Below are 20,972 nucleotides of genomic sequence, written 5' to 3'. Positions count from 1 at the left end.
TTAATGTAATTCAATTTCAAATTCCTTTTTTTAAAAAAAGTTAAATGCAACTGGCCATTCCAATGCAAACAGAAACATTTCAAAATCAGAGTACTTTTCCATAAGTACGGCAGGTGTAGGGGCCATAAATTACTTTATGTTCCACAGTCTTGGAAGCCAAAACTTTTTTCTAAAAGAAAAATGTACATACCAGGAAATGTGTGCAAATACAAATAGGTGTTCTCATTAGGTATTGATTAAGGGAATCAAATATGGCCAATCAATAATTTCATATGTAAAAACCTATAATATGCAAGTACAATGTCAGGCTTTAAAAGGAGATCTCTATGCAACATTCTTGCTATAATTTAAAAAGACTATGATCTACCTTAGAGGAACGTGAGAGTCTAAATAAATACTAACAACTTACATGCACTGTAATTAATTTCCCCCTGCACTGCCCAGTTAACGTAGGATACCTATCTCGTACTGTACATTAGATATAAATGACAGTCCCAGAATCTGTGAATTCTAAAACAAGGCAGAAGTTGCATGTTAGTCAATGTTTGTATGGTAAACAGGCTCAGTCAATATATACTTTCCAAAACCATCCAGAGAGGTAATGGAAATACAGGAAAACCTATGAAATAACTAGTTACACTATCATGACTGTGAAGATATATATATACACATATATATATGTATATATATATGTGTGTGTGTGTATACATATATATACATATGTATATGTCTTTGTGTGTATATATATATATATATGTATATATATATATATATATATATATATATATATATATCCCAACAAATTTCTGAGTCTTTCATTAATATAAGCCATAACTATAGTGAAAAGGGTGTGTTAACACACAAATTCACACACAACATTTTCCCACCAAAGATTTAATTTTATTAAATATGAAAACAATGTGCAATTTTAGGCTGGTATAATTTGAAGGCTGGTATAATCCTGCTCCTGCCCACCAGTGACTGAATCTTCCCATGTGTCCAGTGGTGCAAAGAACTTCAACTGTCAGCTCTTCACAAAGCTCCCAGAGCTCAGGTTAAACAGTCCCTACTTGGATATGTTTTCCAAGCCCTCCCTGATGTCCACAGCTCAACCTTTACAACTCTAAGTAATCAAGTACAGAAATGTGCAGTCAGTTGCCTGGCATCAGTCTCCCATTACCAACCTGAATGGTTGGAGAGAAAGTTGCCTTGAACATATGTAACTCTGAAAACTTAAATGTGGAGGGAGTGAACTGTAGTTCCTACTTATCCCTTTAATCAAGCACTGTCACTGAGTAGTTATGAGAGAATGGTTTCTTAAGAATGTCTGCAAATAGTTCAATTTCAGTCCTCTATCTGACCCCAGCCATTCCACACTTTGTTGAACATTTAGACATCAATGATAGTGGCACAGCTGTTATGGAGGTAATCAACTATGTTTGTTCTTAGATTAGGAGGGAATACATGCCTAGTACTGTAAACCTAGTCAAAATCTCATGACTGTAGAGTCATAGACCGTACAAGGGACCTTGACACTGCTGTTTAGCTAAATTCATAGGGCACCAAACTATAGTCTAAATTGTTCATACCAATAGACAAATGCTACTGTAATCCTTAATCAGAGAAGCCTCTCTGTGCACAAAATGAAGAAACTCATGGCTGCATAAGATGTTTAGAAGGTAACGCCTAAACAGGACCTTTATACAACCCCATCTAAGTCTCAGAGAACATCTTCATCCTATGAAAGGGAGAATGATAAGCATGTAAAAGCAGGGAGGTACTGAGAAATGCTGGCTTCAGCACATGGCATGGCTATTGAAAACATGACTTCACAGCAGTCACCGCTGCCTGCACTGGACCTTAAAAAGAGAGTGCCTGTCAATAGCCAATCATGGATAGGGGAGGATCTCAGGGGTCCTAATTCTTTCCTGCTGAATTATTGGCAGCTGAGGGATTCTGGGGGAGTCACTGTGTTAAGTTGTATGCCAAGCCATGAGCCTACAAGTCTCTGATGACCACATAGAATACCGTGATGGTTAAAATCAAATCATGACCATGATCTTAGCTAAAAGTGAGTAGGCCACAAAACTAAACAAAAAGGCATGTCTGTAGGGAAATGGTCTGAGGGGAAGAGGAGGGGATGACCGAAGTGAAAGGGAGATAAGAGGGCTGAGGTTGAGAGTATATTCAATGTACGTATACACATATGAAAAAGCCAAAGCAAAATTAATTAATAAAAAAGAAAAACCAAAAGAAATTAGCATTCTCTAACTCCCCCAAATCTTATCTTAGCCTATGCCTACTAATAAAGCTAAATTCTTAACAGTGTTAAATAGTATAACCAGTTAACTACCTTCTTTATTTAAACTTTGACATATTTGGGATACCTAAGCAAATTGTCACTCTTATCCCTGATGGACAAGACTCTTTGGCATCCCTCCTGGATCACCTTGACCTAGCCAACTGTGGACAGGGATGTGAGAGTCACATGAGACAGAATGTGATGACACACACAGAATGAGTACCAGCCTGGAACATCTGTCCTTTAGTTAGCAGCCACACTAGAAAAAGACAAAAATAGAAAACTAGACTAGTGTGGGTCAAGAATCAGAAACATGTCCACTGAAAGAGCAATCTCAAAACTAACATGAAAGTGCAGAAGCACTCTCTTTTTCTCAACTGAAGTAGTAGACAATCAGATTTCACTCACATCTCTGTTTTAGTCTACTATTCTCTTCCATGGTCACTATCCCAAAACTAAAGGGGAAAACCCAAAGATCAAAACGCCATGACATAAACCCAAGCCAGCACCTGGGCCCTTTGTTCTAGTTTTGACTTTCACCCTGAGTCCATTCTCCTACTCTCCCTTATCATCAAATGTCTACTGCTTACAAATAAAAAATGTGATAGACAGAGGCCAAAGGCTTTTGCTTAGAACTACAGAAAAAAAGTTGAAGCTCACCCTTGAACTTGATCCAGTTTTCTGCCATCACAAAAGTCATTGTGAAAATAATAAAGATTTCCCTTTCATCTGCTTTCCAGGGTATTATATCTGGATGTATTTGTAGAGATTTGCTTTGGTAAGAATCTAGTACCCAGCCACATCTCAGTTCTTTAATTAACTTCCAAATTCTTAAAATTAAAAATAATAAAATAATAAACATAAGACATTTGAAACATAGATTATTATATGTCAATTATTCATTTTCTTTATGGCTCAGATTTCAAAGAGTACAGTTATAATCATGAAATGAAAGTAAGTCATGGAAGAAGGAAGGGATAGTAAGTTCTTCACATGAATAAATACCTGTGTTGTTCACTTTATAATTTCAAAAATCATGAGTGTGTTTGATTCGTAATACCACAGATATTCAACCCAAACTTACAGAATATGAAAAAAAACAGAACAATCAAGATTTGGTAGAAGTGTTTACTCTATTTGCAAATGCCATTTGCTAAGCTTCTCCGTTGACCTGTTTGAAATGTGTGCATCAGTCTACAAGATTTATCAGTTTATAGTTTGAAAAGATTATGCCAGAGATTCACACAATAAAGCCAAGATCCAATTTATTGAAGTGTAGATGAGGGTAAAAATTGGAACTACCTGTCTTTTCAGTTATGAGAAAACTGTGAGAAAAGAAGCAATTATGTTCTGTGATACAGAAACATGAGAAAAGAAGCAATTATGTTCTATGATAGACATTCTTTGATGAAAGATCAGAGTATCAATCCGTGCCCTTTCCCTCCTCCAAGTTGCTTCTGTTGCTACTTTCATCTTTCAAATACAAGGAAACTAACACCAGGCCAGTGAAGACTTTAGTTTTGAAAAAAAGTTAGCTACCAGGATGCATCCCAGCAATACTTGGGTATAAACATCAGAAAGATTGTGGGATTAAAAAGTATATAATTATTTCTTAAATGTGTGTTAGTTTCATGGGGAAAATCATATTCTCCATAGCACTTAAAAATAAATACACCAAGTCTTCATGAGCCTTTGCTATGCCTGCATGTGAGCCAACAGTAGGAATGCCCACTGGGCTACATGCATCCAATGGCCTGGTCTCCTAGGAACCACGTGACAGCAAAGATGTAGAACCATTCTGTTACATCCTGAATTTATTTAAGCAAACTGAGTGTGTTGATTGGAAATCAATTCATCATAAGGCTTTACAAATACAGATAGAAGACACAGAATACCAAGACCCTGAACAGAGAGTATGTGAGAACATAGTTCTATGAAATCCAGTCAAGATGCTTGTCCGTCATTTTCTGTCCAGAATCATTCAAGTCCCTTTAGTTGATATCAGTCTGATTTACATAAATGCTAATGATTTCAGTAGCCTTGAAGGGATTGTGAGGGACTACAGTGCAATACATGGGAGGCTGGGCTTCCTTTGTTATTTCAATACTGCTGTACATTATGAGGAGAAATAATGCCTTATCACATGTTTATTGTGATATCAATATAAGATGTGAACTCATTTGCATAGGTTAGTCCTTTGGACATCACAATGTGTCTCTGGTCCACCAAGGCTTAAGATTCACAGTGTAGAGGAAAACAACATGAATTAAAGCATTTCTACTAAAATATATTTTAATAGCTGGTGTTCACAACTTGCATAACAAATGCCAAATTATACTAATAACCTTATATCATTCTGTGATACCCTTCCATTGGGGGAAAAACATGTAATGCTTCTTTCAAAATCATTATGTTCTCAAAGTTAGTACAATTTTGCAAATTAATCACAAACCACAACTGTGCATATTTCAAAGCAAACAGAAGCCAAACTACATCATTCAAATTTGTGTTTTTATCACAGGTCAGAAACCAACAGTTCCACAAATATCATGCCTGTTACACACTTGTTGCAACTTCCAAAATGCTCAGCAATTCATTGTATGGACAGGAAGGAAGGATGCTGCGATGCAGTTTTCTCTTTCCTTTAAAGGAAATCATCTTTAACAATCAATAGTTGACAACAGTGACGTGTGTGCTATGCAACCAGGATACAATACACCAGACACAATAAGCATGGGGAGCTCTTGTAGATATACTGAAGTTACAGATGATTGGGAAGGACGCTTGCTCAGAGAAGTTTCCAGGCATAAGGATTCTAGTGGTCTTACACATCCTGGAATGATGATCACAGAAGTTTCACAGAGCTTGACTTTTTTGGTCATCAGTTATTGACAGCTACTTGCCTGGAGAAAGGTCCTAAGGAGCATGGAATACTTCAGAAATACTTTCATTTTTAGCATCTTTAAAGGTTTACATAGCTTCCTGCTTAACTGAAGCTCTGTCATCATGTTTTATTACCCCATACAATGCAATGATAATTTAGATTATCAGCGCAACACAAGCCACAAACAGATTATCATAGGCAAACAGTTAAAATATAATCAGGTCATAAAGTTCAATTATGCAGTGAATTCAGCCTCATAATATAACTAGTCTATCTCACCATAATTATTTTAAACCCCAAACCTAAACTTAATGCCTATATATCTCAACTATATATAAATCCACAGAAAATCAACTTCTCAGAAAATTGAATAAGTCAGCATTTTCTAGTCTTATAAACCTTTAGAAGGAAAATACAACTAGCTACCACCTGTAGTATCTTTCTTTCAAGGGTATCCCACTTCTTACCACAAAAATATTGATCATGTATCATAAAATATTATTATAGAATATGCAGAAGCTTGCTTGCTTGCTTGCTTGGTTTCCTTTCCAAGACCATAGTGATAAACAAGCATAATCAAAAAGGCACCTATTTTGTATATATTTATATTGTAACCTTAATATAAACTGCATCTACTGAATATAGGGCTGTATTATTAAAGATCACATATATTTTCTTTCTCATTTGACTGAAAACATTCCACTGGAGGTGGATGAACCTGAAAAGTAGGTGTGTCACTTGCTCTCAATTATGGAAAAGGTTTTCCCCTAATTCCTATCATGTTATAGGCCTCCAGCACAGAGAGGATCTATAACTAAAAACATCTTCATCATCTTCAAGCAAAGGAACTAGTAGCAAGAGAGAAACTGGACTAATCTCATCCATCCCCCTTACAGGATGCTTGTAGAAATTGTGCTTAGACATTCCTGGGTGCTGTGTGGAGGCCGGGAGACATGGGAAGAGGCAGAGCCTCCATGGAAAATGAAAACCAGATCAAAGTTGCAAACTGGGCTGTGCTGCAGATGTGCAAGCAAAATGAAGATAGGAAGATATTTTGTCACAGGTTAGAAAGAAAAAGCTTTCTAGATAACAAGAAATGGTTTTTCTTAAATCTACTACAAAAGCTCATAGCAAAAGCATTATATCAAGTTCCTAAACTTTTCTCAAGAGGAATGTGAACCAAATACATTTGTTTTCAGAGACTTTGAGAAGTGTATCAAGCAGCTTCTTGTGCTTCTGGCAAGCTTGGAATCCGTCAGAGAAGAAGAGGTACGTGCTCCTGTGCTTGGCATTTAGTCTCCTTTGACTCCTATTTCTAAGGGAGGGGCTTGTTCTTAATTCCTTCTATTGCTGTCAATGTCACATGTGACATATTGGCTGCCAAACTGCACGTGGGAGGGAGGCATGTGGAAAGCAAAAAAGGTGCTAAGAATATAGTATTTCTTAAAAAGATGCTGCAAAAGATGGCACCTGGCTATGACACATCTAGGCTCGATGCAAAATCTCGAAAGCATGCCATATATTTCTCTGCCTTGGTCTGTATGGAAAACTGGCTGTCCTGGAACTCACTCTGTAGACCTGGCTGGCCTCGAACTCAGAAATCTGCCTGCCTCTGCCTCCCAAGTGCTGAGATTAAAGGCATGAGCCACAGCTGCCGGCTCCAGATCATATCTTAATTCTGAAAGACTTGAAACAGAAATATCTTGCTAAGCAAACATTATGCAAAGCTCAATATTTACAACAGCTATTTCCTAAATATGTACTGACTCTCACACTCATCAAGTCTGACTTTGAAATTAATGAGTGGCAAAAACATGGACCATAGAGTCACTACGTTGTGGGGACAAGCAAATGTTAAGCATCATTTCAAAGTCCGCTTCTGTTGAGATTCCTACACATATACTATGATCAAAATCATACCTGCCCTGCATTTATCCTGACATTTTAATTAATGATTACTTTTGAAAAAATAGTCACACACACACACACACACACACACACATGGTCTGCCTCGGGAAGCATAAAAGACATATCACAAAAATGAAGCAACTCGTCACCCTTGTTTTTAGGACACAGATTTTTGCAAATTATTGCAAGTGCAGTTTGTCTTTGTAGGTGTGTGTGTTCAAGACGTGAAAGCTGTTAGGAAAGTTAATAATGATTGGTCACTTAAATTACATGAAGATTAGGTAAGCTACTTACTTATGAGTCTATAAAAACAACCTCTCCAGAAAAATCTCTAGTTATTTGCAGAATTGTCCTTTTCAAGTTTCTATCTGTATCACAGAAATACAGCTTAGTGTGACAAAACTTTTCCTTAAAGCAAATCTAAGAAAACTAATATTTTTCAAACGTATGGGCTCACTTTCTAAAGATTTCCATGAACCAGCATTGGGCTTTGGCCTCATAAACACTTCATTTAAATGGTTTTTGTTGTGGATGCTTTGTTTATTTCTTTAAGCATATTGTGTGACGTAGATATTCCCACAGTCGCACTATCCTCTTATAATTTTGTGACTTGGCTCTCTTCATTTTCAGAGCCCACAAGAATGCCACCCAGCTGCAATTCACAGTAAGAGGCACTATGAAAAAAAAAAAAACAGAGTTGCAATAAATGTCAACATCCAGGTGACCTCAACTGCAGATTTCAGACAAGTTTACTCACAAGTGTGTGAGTCCTGAATACTACTCAAAACCGGACACTGATTTCTTCCTTAGTGGATTATCTGTTAGACATCCTTCCCCACCAAAAAAAAATCACGCATGACTTTTTAAAATCTAACCAGGAAGGTGACTTAGAAAACAAAGACAGGAATGAGGAAAGGAAGCCTTTTAATGAACATATTTAATGGCCAGATTTCTATCCCAGCATTTGAAGACTGATTACCAAACTATAAGACCAGATTGTCTAACTGTGAGCAAACCTTTGCTGTTCTGTGTTTTTTGGTTTTCAGCTACTTTATACTCCATTTCCGCTTACGGTGGAGGCTGTTCAATTCCCTCCACTTTTAAATCAATGGTGGCATTAAGTGAGTGAAAGCTATCCAGTAAATACTAAGTCTCCTATTTACTAGAGTATATATGTAGTTCCTAAGGTGTGTGAGTCTTTCAAAACTAGAGTGTAATGCAGCAAGAAAGCCTCAAGTAACTTTTCCAGATGTTTTCCAATGAGCGGGCAACTAGAAGAAGGGCAGGGAGAGAGTGGGCCATACGGTTGACTTTAGTAACAAGGATGGGCTAGCAGCTGTTACAGATGTAGCCATGTTACAGAAGCTCACACCCACAGACATGCAACAGGATAGAGGCTACTGGTGACATAATACAGATGACATTAGACTTTGCCCTTTGCAGAGAAGCTGGGAAGTTACCTGGTCCTGACATTCTGGGGACCTGAGCAGATGCACTGCTCCACAGAACAGAAATGGAGATAGGCTACACCATGAAGTACAAGAGAACTAAATAGCTCCTGCTCAGCCTAGGGAAAGGCTAAGTTCCCTGCCAACTCCCTAAGGCTACAGTCAATATGATTTTAACCAGACCCATTCTGCCACTGTTTCCATTTATTTATTATATTAGGCGATTTTCCCTTGAATTGAAAATTATCCAATGATTTAAAAGCTGAACAGTTTTTAAATTATTGGATGTGTTGCTGGACTATGAGAATTAGCTATGGATGATTCCAAGTGACAGCTAAGAAATTTCATACATTTGTTACACTTAAGGGACAATCAACATCTCTATCAAAGACTACAAAAATACATTTCCCGGAAGGGTTGGATAGCCAATTGAATGAAACCACAAACACAATTAGCAGCACCAGGTCTCCAGACCTAATGGTTTTGTTTACAGGAATTACTATGGATGCTGCCATTTCCAGCCTGAAAGTCAATTCCTTTTTTCCTGGTACCTGTGTGTCTAATTGTCAAAGTAAGGATACATTATTGTAAAATAATTGCCAAGTTATCTGAAAAGTATCATCTATCTTTTAAAAAGATTGAGTTTGGAATACATCATAATAAAGCTCAAAGGGCAAGGAGAAAGAATTAATTCACAAACTCAATGTAATTTGCTGGGAGCATGCCCGTTCTCCCGGTTCTCTGCACGGTGCCATACATCCAGCCATCATCAATGGGCTGCACGTTGACAATGTAGTCACCATCTCGGAAGGAGACCTCATCTTCATCCTGGGCGCTATAATCGTACATGGCGCGGTAGGTCCTCTGAAAAAGAATGAAGTGATTGTATGTGGTATTCTAAAGTAGGAAAAGATACAAATCTGGACTATAACCAACCGCCACACACGCGATGAGTATGAGTGTTTGCAGGTGTTGCTATCTTTGGGAAGCTGAAAACCAGGTGTCTCACCTATTCTATAAATCTTAACTTTGTCCATCTAGAGGAAACATATTTAAGGTCAAAGTAAGGGTCCAGAAAGATAGCACAGTAGCTTAACTTTAAAAGGCAATAAATAAAATAGTGTGCTCTCTAAAAGTAACCTTCAAAGGAGTAACACCAGGTCCTGCATGCAAAAAAAAAAAAAAAAAAAAAAAATCCCAGAAGCCTTAGATGATGTAGATTTTCTTCAGTTCCCTTCATTCTTCAGGAGATTAAGCCTCTCCCTCCCTCATTAACAGCAGGCCTGTAGTTTAGTGGCTCTCTGCCAATGGCTTCCCCCTTGCACAGAAAGTGAACTTTTCCTAAGTAAATACTAAGAATTTTTGTTCCCCCCCTAAAAAATATTATAGAACTCATCCATTTACTTAAACATTATACATATCAGATGACAGGGTCATGAATTCCCTACATAAACATCTGATTTTTGAGATACATATAAAGAAATTTTTATTACAGTGAAAAAACTTAAATTGCATTTTTATATTTGTTTTAGTTCAAGTCTAAGAGTTTGTCTAATATTAATAACCAATAAACCTCAAAGCCAAGAATATTCATAGATTAAGGAAACAGGTAACTGGATGGCACACAGTAGACCTGAAAGCAATTATTTTCTTGTCTCCTGCTTCTAAATATTGAAGCAATCTCAGCATGAAACACCAAGTATGAGCACAAAGCAAGTTTCACTTCTGAACTTTGAACTTACTGATGAGTATTTCAAGGCTTCTAACAGGCATGTTTGAAGGATACTATTCTCAATAGACTTTAAACTGACATACCTTATTTGAACAGATTTGGGAGTATAGCAGGGCATTTCAGTACCTGGATACAAACAATGCCTGGCAGATCAGAGTAACTGGAATATCTACTTAATACTTTTAGTAGAATATCTATTGACTGCTTCTTTACAGTCTCATGATGTTCCTTAAACATTCTGACCAAATGTTCCTTAATCATAACATTGAAACTTATGCTAGTCTATGTCCATTAGACAACTGAGACCATTATGATTAACATTAAGGTTAACTCTTTTAACATGAGTATCATATACCTGACCCTTCTTAGGCCTGGATGAAGATCATAACTGGATATTTCCCAATTATGAAGTAAAAATTAGGATGCTGTGGTAGTTTAAATGAAAAATGTTCTCCATAGGCTAAGGTATTTGAATATTTGATCTCTAATTGTGACAAGGTTTAGGGAGTATGGCCTTTCTAGAGAAAGTATGTCACCACAGGTTGACTTGGGAGAATATATCCTTGCCCTAGTTCCACTTTACCCTCTCTGCTTTGTGCTTACAGTTGAGATATGCTCTCTTGGCTTCCTGTTCCAGCCAATATGCCTCTTTGCCCTGATGGGCTCTTATATACCTGGAACAAAGCCCAAATAAACTCGTCCCTCTATAACGTTTTTGGTCATGGTGTTTTATCACAGTAACATAAAAGTAACTAAAAAAGATCTCATAACTAGAAGATGTCTTGTTTGTTTTATTGTTTGTTGTGATGTTTACTAATATAATTTCTCTCATCATTTTACCTCTGCAATTGTTTTGCTTCCATTGAAAGGACTATATACATAGTGATACCATGTCATTGTTGGTCTATTTTCCCCACTTTTCACAAGCACTCTATCACAGAGCTAAACTCGTGGATGGCAGGAGTGTTTGAAGTCAGCACTTACTAGATTTGCTGAATGCTGCATTGACCTCATGGACGACATGCTGGTCTGATGCATGTACCCATAGCCTTGGGAATGGCTCTGCTGGTAAGCTCCAGGAAGAACAGGTGCTGCACACGGACACACAGAGACATTATAGGTTAACCTTCAAATATTCTGCCAAACCTGAATGAAGCGCTCCCAGTAAAACAAACTGTCTTCATTGTCCTGTGAAATCCAAGTGGCAACAGTACAGGCAGTCTCCAGATTAGTCCAAATCTTAGTATTAAAGATGTTAATTTAAAAATCAATTTACCATGCAGTTAACTGTTTCTTTAAAGAATTTTTATTAATGCTTTTTAAATTCCATACCTTTCCCCAAATCCTCTCTCAAAATTTTGAGTTTTCTTCCATTTTTGTTGTCTATTTCTTTATTTTAGCCCCTCATGTCCAATTTGTGCTGCCTAATCATTCTTGAGAGTGTGATGTACTCACCAGGAATCACACCATTACAAAAACTGACTCCCCCTATGTCAGGATCTCAAAATGTCAGTCAATTTTGTTTTTGATATTTCTGCTACTCTATTGAAGATGCTATGGTAAAACAAAATAAGTTAAACAAAAAAATTATCACACTCTTAGCAGAAATCATGCTTATTTGGCCCCTTAATTCATTCGACATTTAAAAGAAACAATAAAACAAAATAAAAGAAAATGAGCATATAAAGGGATTTAATTAGACCCAAAATCCATGGCAGAGCATCAATGTTCTCACAAGGATACATGGACATGTAGTACATATTCAAAGACAGACAGCTTAACAAAACTGGTAATCCCAACATGTTTAGCCATACGTGATGTTTCTTCAGCACTTAATCCCGCCAATAAACACTCTTTAAAGAAACCTGTATTTAGAGCATATGAAATCCTTTTAAATAAGTAGGTTGATTTTTTACTTTTACTGAGAATTGAGAAATCAGACCACCTGAATAAGTGAAGGTAGAATGCTTGGGTCTATGGTTATACTATCCCCTCCAATGTTAAGGAACACCATGGAAGTGGGGGCCAGAAAGAATGTAAGAGCAGATGCTGGGAAATGTGCTGTATAAACACAGCATGGGGTTCTTAGCCTCATTTGGTATGTCTAAAACAAAATCCCTACACCTAAGGTTCAGGGAACCTCAGAAGAGAAGGCAAAAAAATTCTAAGAGCCAAAAGACCAGGACATATGTTGCTATGTGGCATCTTCTAGATGTGCTAGAAAACCTGACCTATAAAACAACATAGCTGTCTAAACAAAACCTGCATAATGATAATTCTAGTTCACATGCCAATATGTATGGGAAAATTTCACAGGGCCGCACCCCCAATGAAGACCTATCAATGGCTGTTAAAAGAGGGAGAACAGGCTTCTTCAGGGACAGGCCCTGATAGGTTGTATAATCCTGTGGTCATCCCTAAACACATACACATATGAGCAAAACAAAATGGGATGTGTGTGTGTGTGTGTGTGTGTGTGTGTGTGTGTGTTTGTGTATAAAACAATAACAATTATAGAGGATTTATAAATTTAAGAAAGAGTAGTGTTGGGGGGTAGGCCCATCCAAGCCCCCTTTTGTAGAGGCCCCGATGAAAAGACAAGAAAGCTAGTTCTGTGTCCTTGTCCAAGAGCACACTTGACAAGCTGTGGTCTGGGGCTGGAGCCAAGGCCAGAAAGAATTAAGAGTTTTGGTTCCTTGATTGATTGGTTTCCTGCTGACTCCATCCCGTTGTGTGATAGCTATCTGTTGACTCTGGCCTATTTGCCCTTGCACCAGTATATATAGGATGCTGTAATTTTATCAAACTTCCTGATAGGAGTCATCTGCTCACATAGACCTCTTGAGTCTGCCTTTCTGTCTTCTTTACTTTCTCCTCCTTTGTTCTCCCCTTAATATCTCACAGTTTAGGGCCCTTATTTTACAGTTTTGGGTCAAGGTTCAGAAGGGAGATAGGAGACATTAGAGAGGGATTAAGGGAGGGGTTGAAATGACATAACTGCAGTAGTCACAAATACATTTCTCAAAACAAATAAGAATTTAAATGACAAAAGATGCCCTCTGAACATGACATAGCCACCATACCCAGGAACTCACTACAGCTATGGTAACCTGCATAAGACCTGAATAAGATTTGATCAGTCAATATTTAACATGGGTAAGAGAAGCTCATGAGGCTGTATCCCTCCTGGAGAGATTATTAGCAGCTAATGGTTTCTTAGGGAAGTAGGGCTGGTTTTCCCCAGTGAATATAACACTGATAAGTCGCCCATGCTCCAGTAAATAACCCTAACCTATGCTCATGCAGCAACCATAATTAAACTTAATTAATCCAGTGAGTCACATGCACAGACACACATACATACATATACATATGAGTACATAAACATATATTCATATATATATACATATATACATACATACACATACATACATACATGCACACACACACTATAAAAATAAGAAAGAGTTGTTGGGAAGAAAGAAAAAGTTTCAGTCTGAGAGGCAACAGAGGAGAGGGAGGCTAATGGATATTGCAAACAAATGAAATTCATTATAAACACATATGAAACTATCAAAGAATAAAATAAAAAATAATTTTAAAAAGTTTTGTAGCTATCATTTTCCTATGTTAAAATACATCAAAATGGCATTCACAAGATTTTTACCATCTTCAACACTAATTAGGGCAACAGAAGACATAGTTTCTGAGCCAAACACGGTGATGCATGCCTGTGACTATCAATCGGAAGTCTGGGGCAGGAGGATGATAAGTTTAAGCCCAAGATGATCTGCATAGATTGTTTCAGGGAAGCATGAGTTACAAAGCAAGATTCTGACTCAACAAAACAAAACAAACGACATAATTTCTTTCTTGATGAAATCTGATTTCTAGACAAACCACCCAACACAGATGCAATAAAATAAACAAACAAATAAATACCCATAAGCCCACTTTGTGTAAATTTCTCAAAATGTATGTATGCTTAAAGCATTTGTAAGCAAAATATCTATGAGTAAAACATTCAGTAGCATGGTCTTCATTTTGTTTTGAATAATGATGTAATTCATTAGAAAAGATGTACAATATATATGCTTATTAAACCCATAATATTTTGCCATTTTGGTTTAATCAGGTTAAGTATATGCCTATAATAGGTTTATTTGTTCAGGTCAATTTTTATGATTAAAAAGAATGAGCAGATATTATTGTGAATTTAATAATTTATAAATGGCAAGTGCATTCTAATGGTGCATGAAATCAATACATTAAAGAAGTTTAATGATTAGCAGATTAAAAATGTAATATGTTCTCTATAATAATATTTGTTTGAGTGGGGAATTCTTTTTAATAATTCATGAGTGAATTTCTATTATTAATTGTTACAAATTGCACCTAGTGTCCAGATAGGGCATCACACAGACTGCCGAGATCTTTATTTGGATTAGAATTGCTATAACCCTGTGATTAAATATATAAACTATGATTAAATATCATATCCTTCCAGAAAACAGCCCTGGTTAAGATTATCAACTCAATTTACATATTTAATGCAAAGGACTGTCAGGAATATTATCAATCTCTACCCATGAGGAAAAAATAATGAAATCACCATAAATATGCAAGCTCCTACTCTTGCTAAGTACGAGGTTTCCTTGAGGGGAACAGAGGAAGCTGGAACAATAACATTCATTTACCTCATCAACTCTGAGGAGCCAGCGCCCAACAGGAAATCTGCAGCTTGCTGCTTTGCCTGCTACAGAGTCTTTACCGCTATTTACAATAATTATGACTGTTTTCTAAGTCCTAGGCAGGCCAAGAATAGAGCAATGACAAAATATTTGCTCTCTTGAAGCTATAATGGCCCTGAGAAGCTAGCACTTCAGTCAATTAGGGAGCTGGTTCTGGGTACATATGTAGGGTATGTCCAATTAAATACACAAATTAATAATGTAGACTAAAAAACCTCAAACTTGTTTTTCAGCATTTAGACTGGTAATTTCTTAATTACTTATTATTTGAACTTATTCATAAACTTTGAAGGTTTTTTAAAAACTTTTGCTCATTTACCTGAAAGGAAAAAAAAAAACCCTATATTCAAATCCACTGTTACACTGTTATAGAGCTGCCCTTCAGAGTGGGGGAAGCAGCAGGTACTGTTAATACAGTCAGTTTAGTCCTGAGAGTGTGTGGGTTGGCAGGCAGGGACAAGAACTCAGGAAGAGCCACTGAAGAGTAAGTGTGCTTTGCCCAGTGCTATGGTTTCTCATCACACCTACATTGATGATCCTCATTTCCATGAATCCCTTAGTAGCTTCTGTGGGATCATAAAGCTTTGTTATCTGTTGACTATTCCACTAAAGAGTTTAGGAGTTCTACTAGGACTCTGATAAAGATCAATGAAAGACTAAGGAAATCATTAAGTAAAAATGATCAACTTTATTTCACATTGGTAAGATATATTGATCAGAGATCTGGAGGCTCACACTCAATTGCGAACATAATACAATATTTATAAAGTAAAAATGTCTCTTCCTCTGTACTGTGAAGTTCTTCCACACACCACTGCTCTCAATACTTTCTAACTAAATGTTAATTTTTTTTAATTTTGGGTTTATTCATTTATATGAATATTTTGCCTGAACTTATGTATATATGTGCACCATTTCTGTATCTGGTGCCCAAGCAGCTCAGAAAGGGGAATTGGATTCCCCTAGAACTGGAGTTACAGATGGTTGTGAGCCACCACATGAGTGCTGGGAATTCAGCCTGGGTCCTCTTCAAGAGCAATAAATGCTCTTGACCACTGAGACATCTCTCCAGCACCTAAGTATTGTTATTATTAAAAGGAAAGAACATAAAACTGAAATAAAGAGCTGAGGAGATTTAAAACCTAAATGTGAAAGAACTGGGGAAAGGGGGGGGGGAGTTGATAAAAGTGCACAAAGATCAAAGCAATGGAGTGCATTCATAGTAAAGGGGAAATTAACCCCAAGTAAGTCCCTTTAGGGCAGGTACCCACATTTAGGGTGGAGCAAGAGAAGGAGCACTGTTAAATGCCCTTTGTACACATGCTGCTTGTAGGTTGTTAATAATTATCACAACTATCTAAAATAAGTGTCGCCCCCATGTCACTAATAAAGTTGAAGAATTAAAGGTTGAGCAGGAAGGCTGGAGAAGAGTCTCCTTCTCTGGAGCAGAACAGCAGGACAGGACACAGGACACCAAAGGCAATGTAGAGGCTTTGAAGACCAAGCCTGAACAAAGGTTCCTAAATGGCCAAAGCCTCACTGCTAAAGAAGAGAAGGGCTTTATTGGCTGTAGATATGATGTCAATTGAGAACATAATTCAGGTTTTGTTTTCTCTCAGAGGTTCGCTGTTTTGTAAATCCAGAGCAAACAGAAAACTGTTCTTCAGAAACTTTCCAAACTGTCCAAGTTCAGGACACGGCAGAATGAAATCATTGCCATCATTCCCTAGCACTTCAGATTTATCAACTAATGCGTGTGGAAGAAGCTAAGGAGAGTATGTTTGGGTTTGGGTTTTAGAACAATGAATCTTCATTTTGACAATCAGGAAAGCATTTCTAAGAAGAAAAAGGAATGCTGTTTATTTGAAAGTGGATTATTAATGACTTAAGTCCTATCTAGATCCCTTCTGTCCAGGAGCAAGGTGGCTGAGACATTTGGGACTGATGATTTTTTAAAAATAAAATAAGCCGGGCGTGGTGGCGCACGCCTTTAGTCCCAGCACTCGGGAGGCAGAGGCAGGCGGATTTCTGAGTTCGAGGCCAGCCTGGTCTACAAAGTGAGTTCCAGGACAGCCAGGGCTATACAGAGAAACCCTGTCTCAAAAAACCAAAAAAAAATAAATAAATAAAATAAAATAAAATAAAATATAGCACCCCCACTACCACACTCCAAAATAATGTGGCAGTTTTTGCTCAAATAGCTTTTAATTTTTTACAATATTGATTTTTGAGGTGCATGCAATGACGTGCTTGTAGAAAACAGAAGACAACTTATAGGAATCAGTTTTCTCTTTCCAGTATGTGGGACCTGCAAGCCTGGGTCTGCTTCTGCCTTCGGGGTATCCAGGCACTGTTACTCACCAGGCCTGACTGAAAAGAAGGATGCTTAGCCATAACCCAGTGTGTTATGCAGAACCTTGATCGCTGATGAGTGCCTGGAGAAACAGCCTTCTCCAAGAAGGCTTTCAGTGAAACAGTTCTCCTTTAGTGGAGGTGAATAAGGGCTATATAAACCTTTAGGAGTGAGTAGGGGGTTCCAGACTGAGTGTACACCATTGACTGGTACCAAGGTGCTGGGAATACTTCATTTGCATGAAGAATTCCAAGTGCTTTCTTGGCAAGTCCTTATATGGAGAGAGGAAGTTAAACCTGTAATTTGGCCATCAGGCTACATGGCTGCCTCAAGGGTGGCAGAGGTGAGGGTTGTACAAGTTAGGTGTACCCTAACATGCAGGCCCAGAGCAGGAAGGAAAACAGTTCTACTCCTACCAGTCTCAGGATGAGATTTCTGTAGTTTGGACAGGTCTCAAACTCACTCTTGTTCTAGACTGGCTCCCCAAGTCACAAGGCTTTCTAGTTTCACAGAGACCCAGGAATAAAACTCAAGTCATCAGGCTTGGTCAAAAGCACCTTTACCCATGGAACTATCAGCTCTCAAATGGCTTTTAAACATATCTTTTATCTTTGAGTTTAACTTCAGAACCTCAAGGCATCATGACACCTGGGTTGCCATACACCTGAAGTGGAACCTAAATCCTCAAGGTTTGTACTAGATTCAACAGCAACATGATATTCTGTAACCTGAGGGAGAACTTTGCATTATGAGAAACTCATTACTTCTTCTGAAGAAGGCAGGAACACAGTAGAGGACAGATAGTTTGTAGTTAGCTTGTTTTTGTTGATGAGCTCTCATCAGACAACTACTTAGACTTTCCACCAACTAAACCAGGAGTGAATAAACCTTAATTTTAAAAGATAGTCAGAGTCTAGAATTTAGTTAAAACTGTGAAGTTTTAGCTGGACAGTGGTGGCCCATGCCTTTAATCCCAGCACTCAGGAGGCAGAGGCAGGTGGATTTCTGAGATCGAGGTCAGCCTGGTCTACAGAGTGAGTACCAGGACAGCCAGGGCTATAAAGAGAAACCCTGTCTCAAAAAAACAAAAAGAGAAAAGCAAAAAACAAAAAAAAGCAAAAAACAAACAAACAAAAAACAACAACAACAAAAACTGTGAAGTTTGGAAGGCATACCCAACCCTCACTGTGGGAGACAATTATTGCTTAAATCTAGAAATCAGGTGCCAGGAATGATGCCACTGAAGGCCCCTGACCACATCAACCTTCCTCTCTTTCACTGCACCTGCTGGGGCTAAAAGTCCACATTCAAACTCTAGTTTGACCACAAGCTTTGGTGCCTATCATCTAAGTCCAAACCCAAATCTGTCATAGAATAAAAATAATCACAGAGGACTGCGAGGTCAGCTTCTGAATAACCACTTTGAATATCCAGGGCCATTTTGGACTCTGACAAGGAGAGATGGGGAACAGAGAGTAAGATGGGAGGAAGAAGAAGAAAAGAGGGAAGAGGAAAGGGGAGTGGGAGAGAGGGAAAGGAAGGGAAGGGAAGGAGGGGGGAGGGAGAGAAGAAGGGAGGACAATAAGAGGGGGACAGGAGGGAGGGAAGGAGAGCGAAGATACTTTGTTTCTCATTCAGATTGCAGTATCATCCTATGTTACCCTGAGAAATTACCAACCTCAGGTGTACTTGTCCACTTGATAAGCTGCACATACTGATTAAACACAATACTATGTTGATCTACTGATTGGGTTTTACATTATAAGAAAACAACTCATTTTTTCTATCAATTAATTTTACAACAGAATTCGTTTTTGTATCAGTGATCAATTCTGCAAATATTACTAGAAAATACTAAAGCATCACTTCGCCAGGTGTGAGAACACCTGTGATGGCAGCACTTAGGAGTGTGAGGCAGGAGGATCTCCATTTACAGGTCAACATAAGCTATGTAGTCAAATACTATCTTAAAATTCAAAAGGCATAAAGCATCCCAACTGAAATAAACAAACTTTTCAAATTCAGTTTAAAAATAACACCCCAATTCAGCTGGGAAATAACCATTGAGAACCTATAGTTGAAGTCATTGTCTTTATAAAATTGTAGTGAGAAAGAAATTAGATTGAAGAGGATGAGCCTGGGGTCATGAAATTGAAATATGACTGAAAGTAGAAATACATTTATTTTTAAATGAAGGGGAATATTTCTAGATCACAAGTTTTCTATTGAAAAATATTTTTATATCTGAAGTCTGAAAATCTTCAAGTAAAATGATTATCATAAAAAGAGAGATTAACACATCTTTCATCTCACTTATACTCTGTGTGTCAAAAACTGCTGAAGCCCACTTCTGTGATGGAATGCTAAGGTCTAGCTCATGGTGTCCATTAGGTCTAGCTGTGTTGCTCTGTGTCTCTGCTACTTTGCATTCCCTAGCCATCACCAATTTTCTTTTCTTCCTCCTTTTCTAACTACCATAGCGACCACTGCTCTCTTTCTATCTGTATGTACTGGCTCTCTGTTTAACTTGTAATCCAAACACAAGTGAGATCATGTGATATTTTTCACAGTGTCTGCTTATTTTTACTTAATGAAGTGTCCTCTAGCTCCATTCATGTTATATCTAATGGCAACATCTCCTGTTAAAGACTGAATGATATTCTTCCTTGCTTTATTCTGCATTTTCTTTATACATTCATCAATGGATATTAATGTTATGTGCCAATCTGGAAAGAATGTTGAGTTGAACATAGGGATGCTTTATGGGATGGGATTTCATCCCTTTGTGGATTATAATGTAACTACTTATACATTCTTGGGAACTTCCAAATTGTTTTCTGTAATTTCTGGAATAGTCTACACATACTCCACCCGCAGAGTGCATCACTGTTTTATTTTCCCAAGGACTGTTCTCTAGTAGAAGGAACTGTCTAATTTTGAAATTATGCACATGATTAGAAGAACCCTGAAAGAGGGGACAGAATGTCATCTACAAATTTCAAAACTCCTGAATTGATAATTGATAACATGCAAAAGCTTGGGAGCCTCTAGGAACCATTCACATTAAAAGATATATGGAAATACAGCTAAGTGGACACATTTATTACTTGCATGCATTTGTAGATGATCATGATGATCATGATGATGATGATGTGCCTGTGTTTGATACTTCTACTCCATGTTTAATGGGAGTGTATTAATAACACTGTCCTGGGAAACTTATGTTCATGCAAAAGGTCTTACTGTTTACACTCAGTTTTCTGTCCATCTCTCTTCACTACACACTTCCCATTTCTGAGGACAGCTAAATGCCATACCACACTGCCATTGCCCTTTGGAGTTCATGACCTCACAATAAACCAGAGTCCAATAAGAGAATTCTAATGGACACTTCATTTTTTGAGTCCCTATGGAGAGCAGATACCATGAGCAAAATAAACCACTGAGTTCAGAAGTCACTACATGAAAACAGAGTATCAATGAAGGAATTATTTACTGATTTCTTGGATATAGAAGCTGACTCAAGATTTGTAATAATCATAACCTCCAATGTTATGTCCTAATGATCCATTTTAATATTTTTAAAATTATTAA

General features: G+C 37.6%; 1 protein-coding gene across 7 annotated transcripts in view; it reads right to left on the bottom strand.

Moving 5' to 3' along the window:
- Window positions 1–3,541: 3,541 nt before the first annotated feature.
- The window catches only part of Nebl (nebulette), a 382,963-nt gene continuing 365,532 nt past the window's right edge, over window positions 3,542–20,972 (bottom strand). For all 7 annotated transcript variants that reach the window (XM_021155397.3, XM_085835169.1, XM_085835164.1 and 4 more), the window contains 2 exons: window positions 11,259–11,365; window positions 3,542–9,406 (listed from right to left, as the gene is read on the bottom strand). In XM_021155397.3, the coding sequence (XP_021011056.1) occupies window positions 9,230–9,406; window positions 11,259–11,365 (284 nt within the window). In that variant the 3' untranslated portion in view covers window positions 3,542–9,229. The remainder of the gene's footprint in view (window positions 9,407–11,258; window positions 11,366–20,972) is intronic.

This window comes from Mus caroli, unplaced genomic scaffold, assembly GCF_978045245.1.
Source record: "Mus caroli unplaced genomic scaffold, Mus_caroli_1 scaffold_2, whole genome shotgun sequence".
In the NCBI taxonomy this organism is placed as follows: domain Eukaryota; kingdom Metazoa; phylum Chordata; class Mammalia; order Rodentia; family Muridae; genus Mus; species Mus caroli.
The sequence above is the reverse complement of the archived record's forward strand: the minus strand, read 5'-3'. Positions and strand labels throughout refer to the sequence as shown.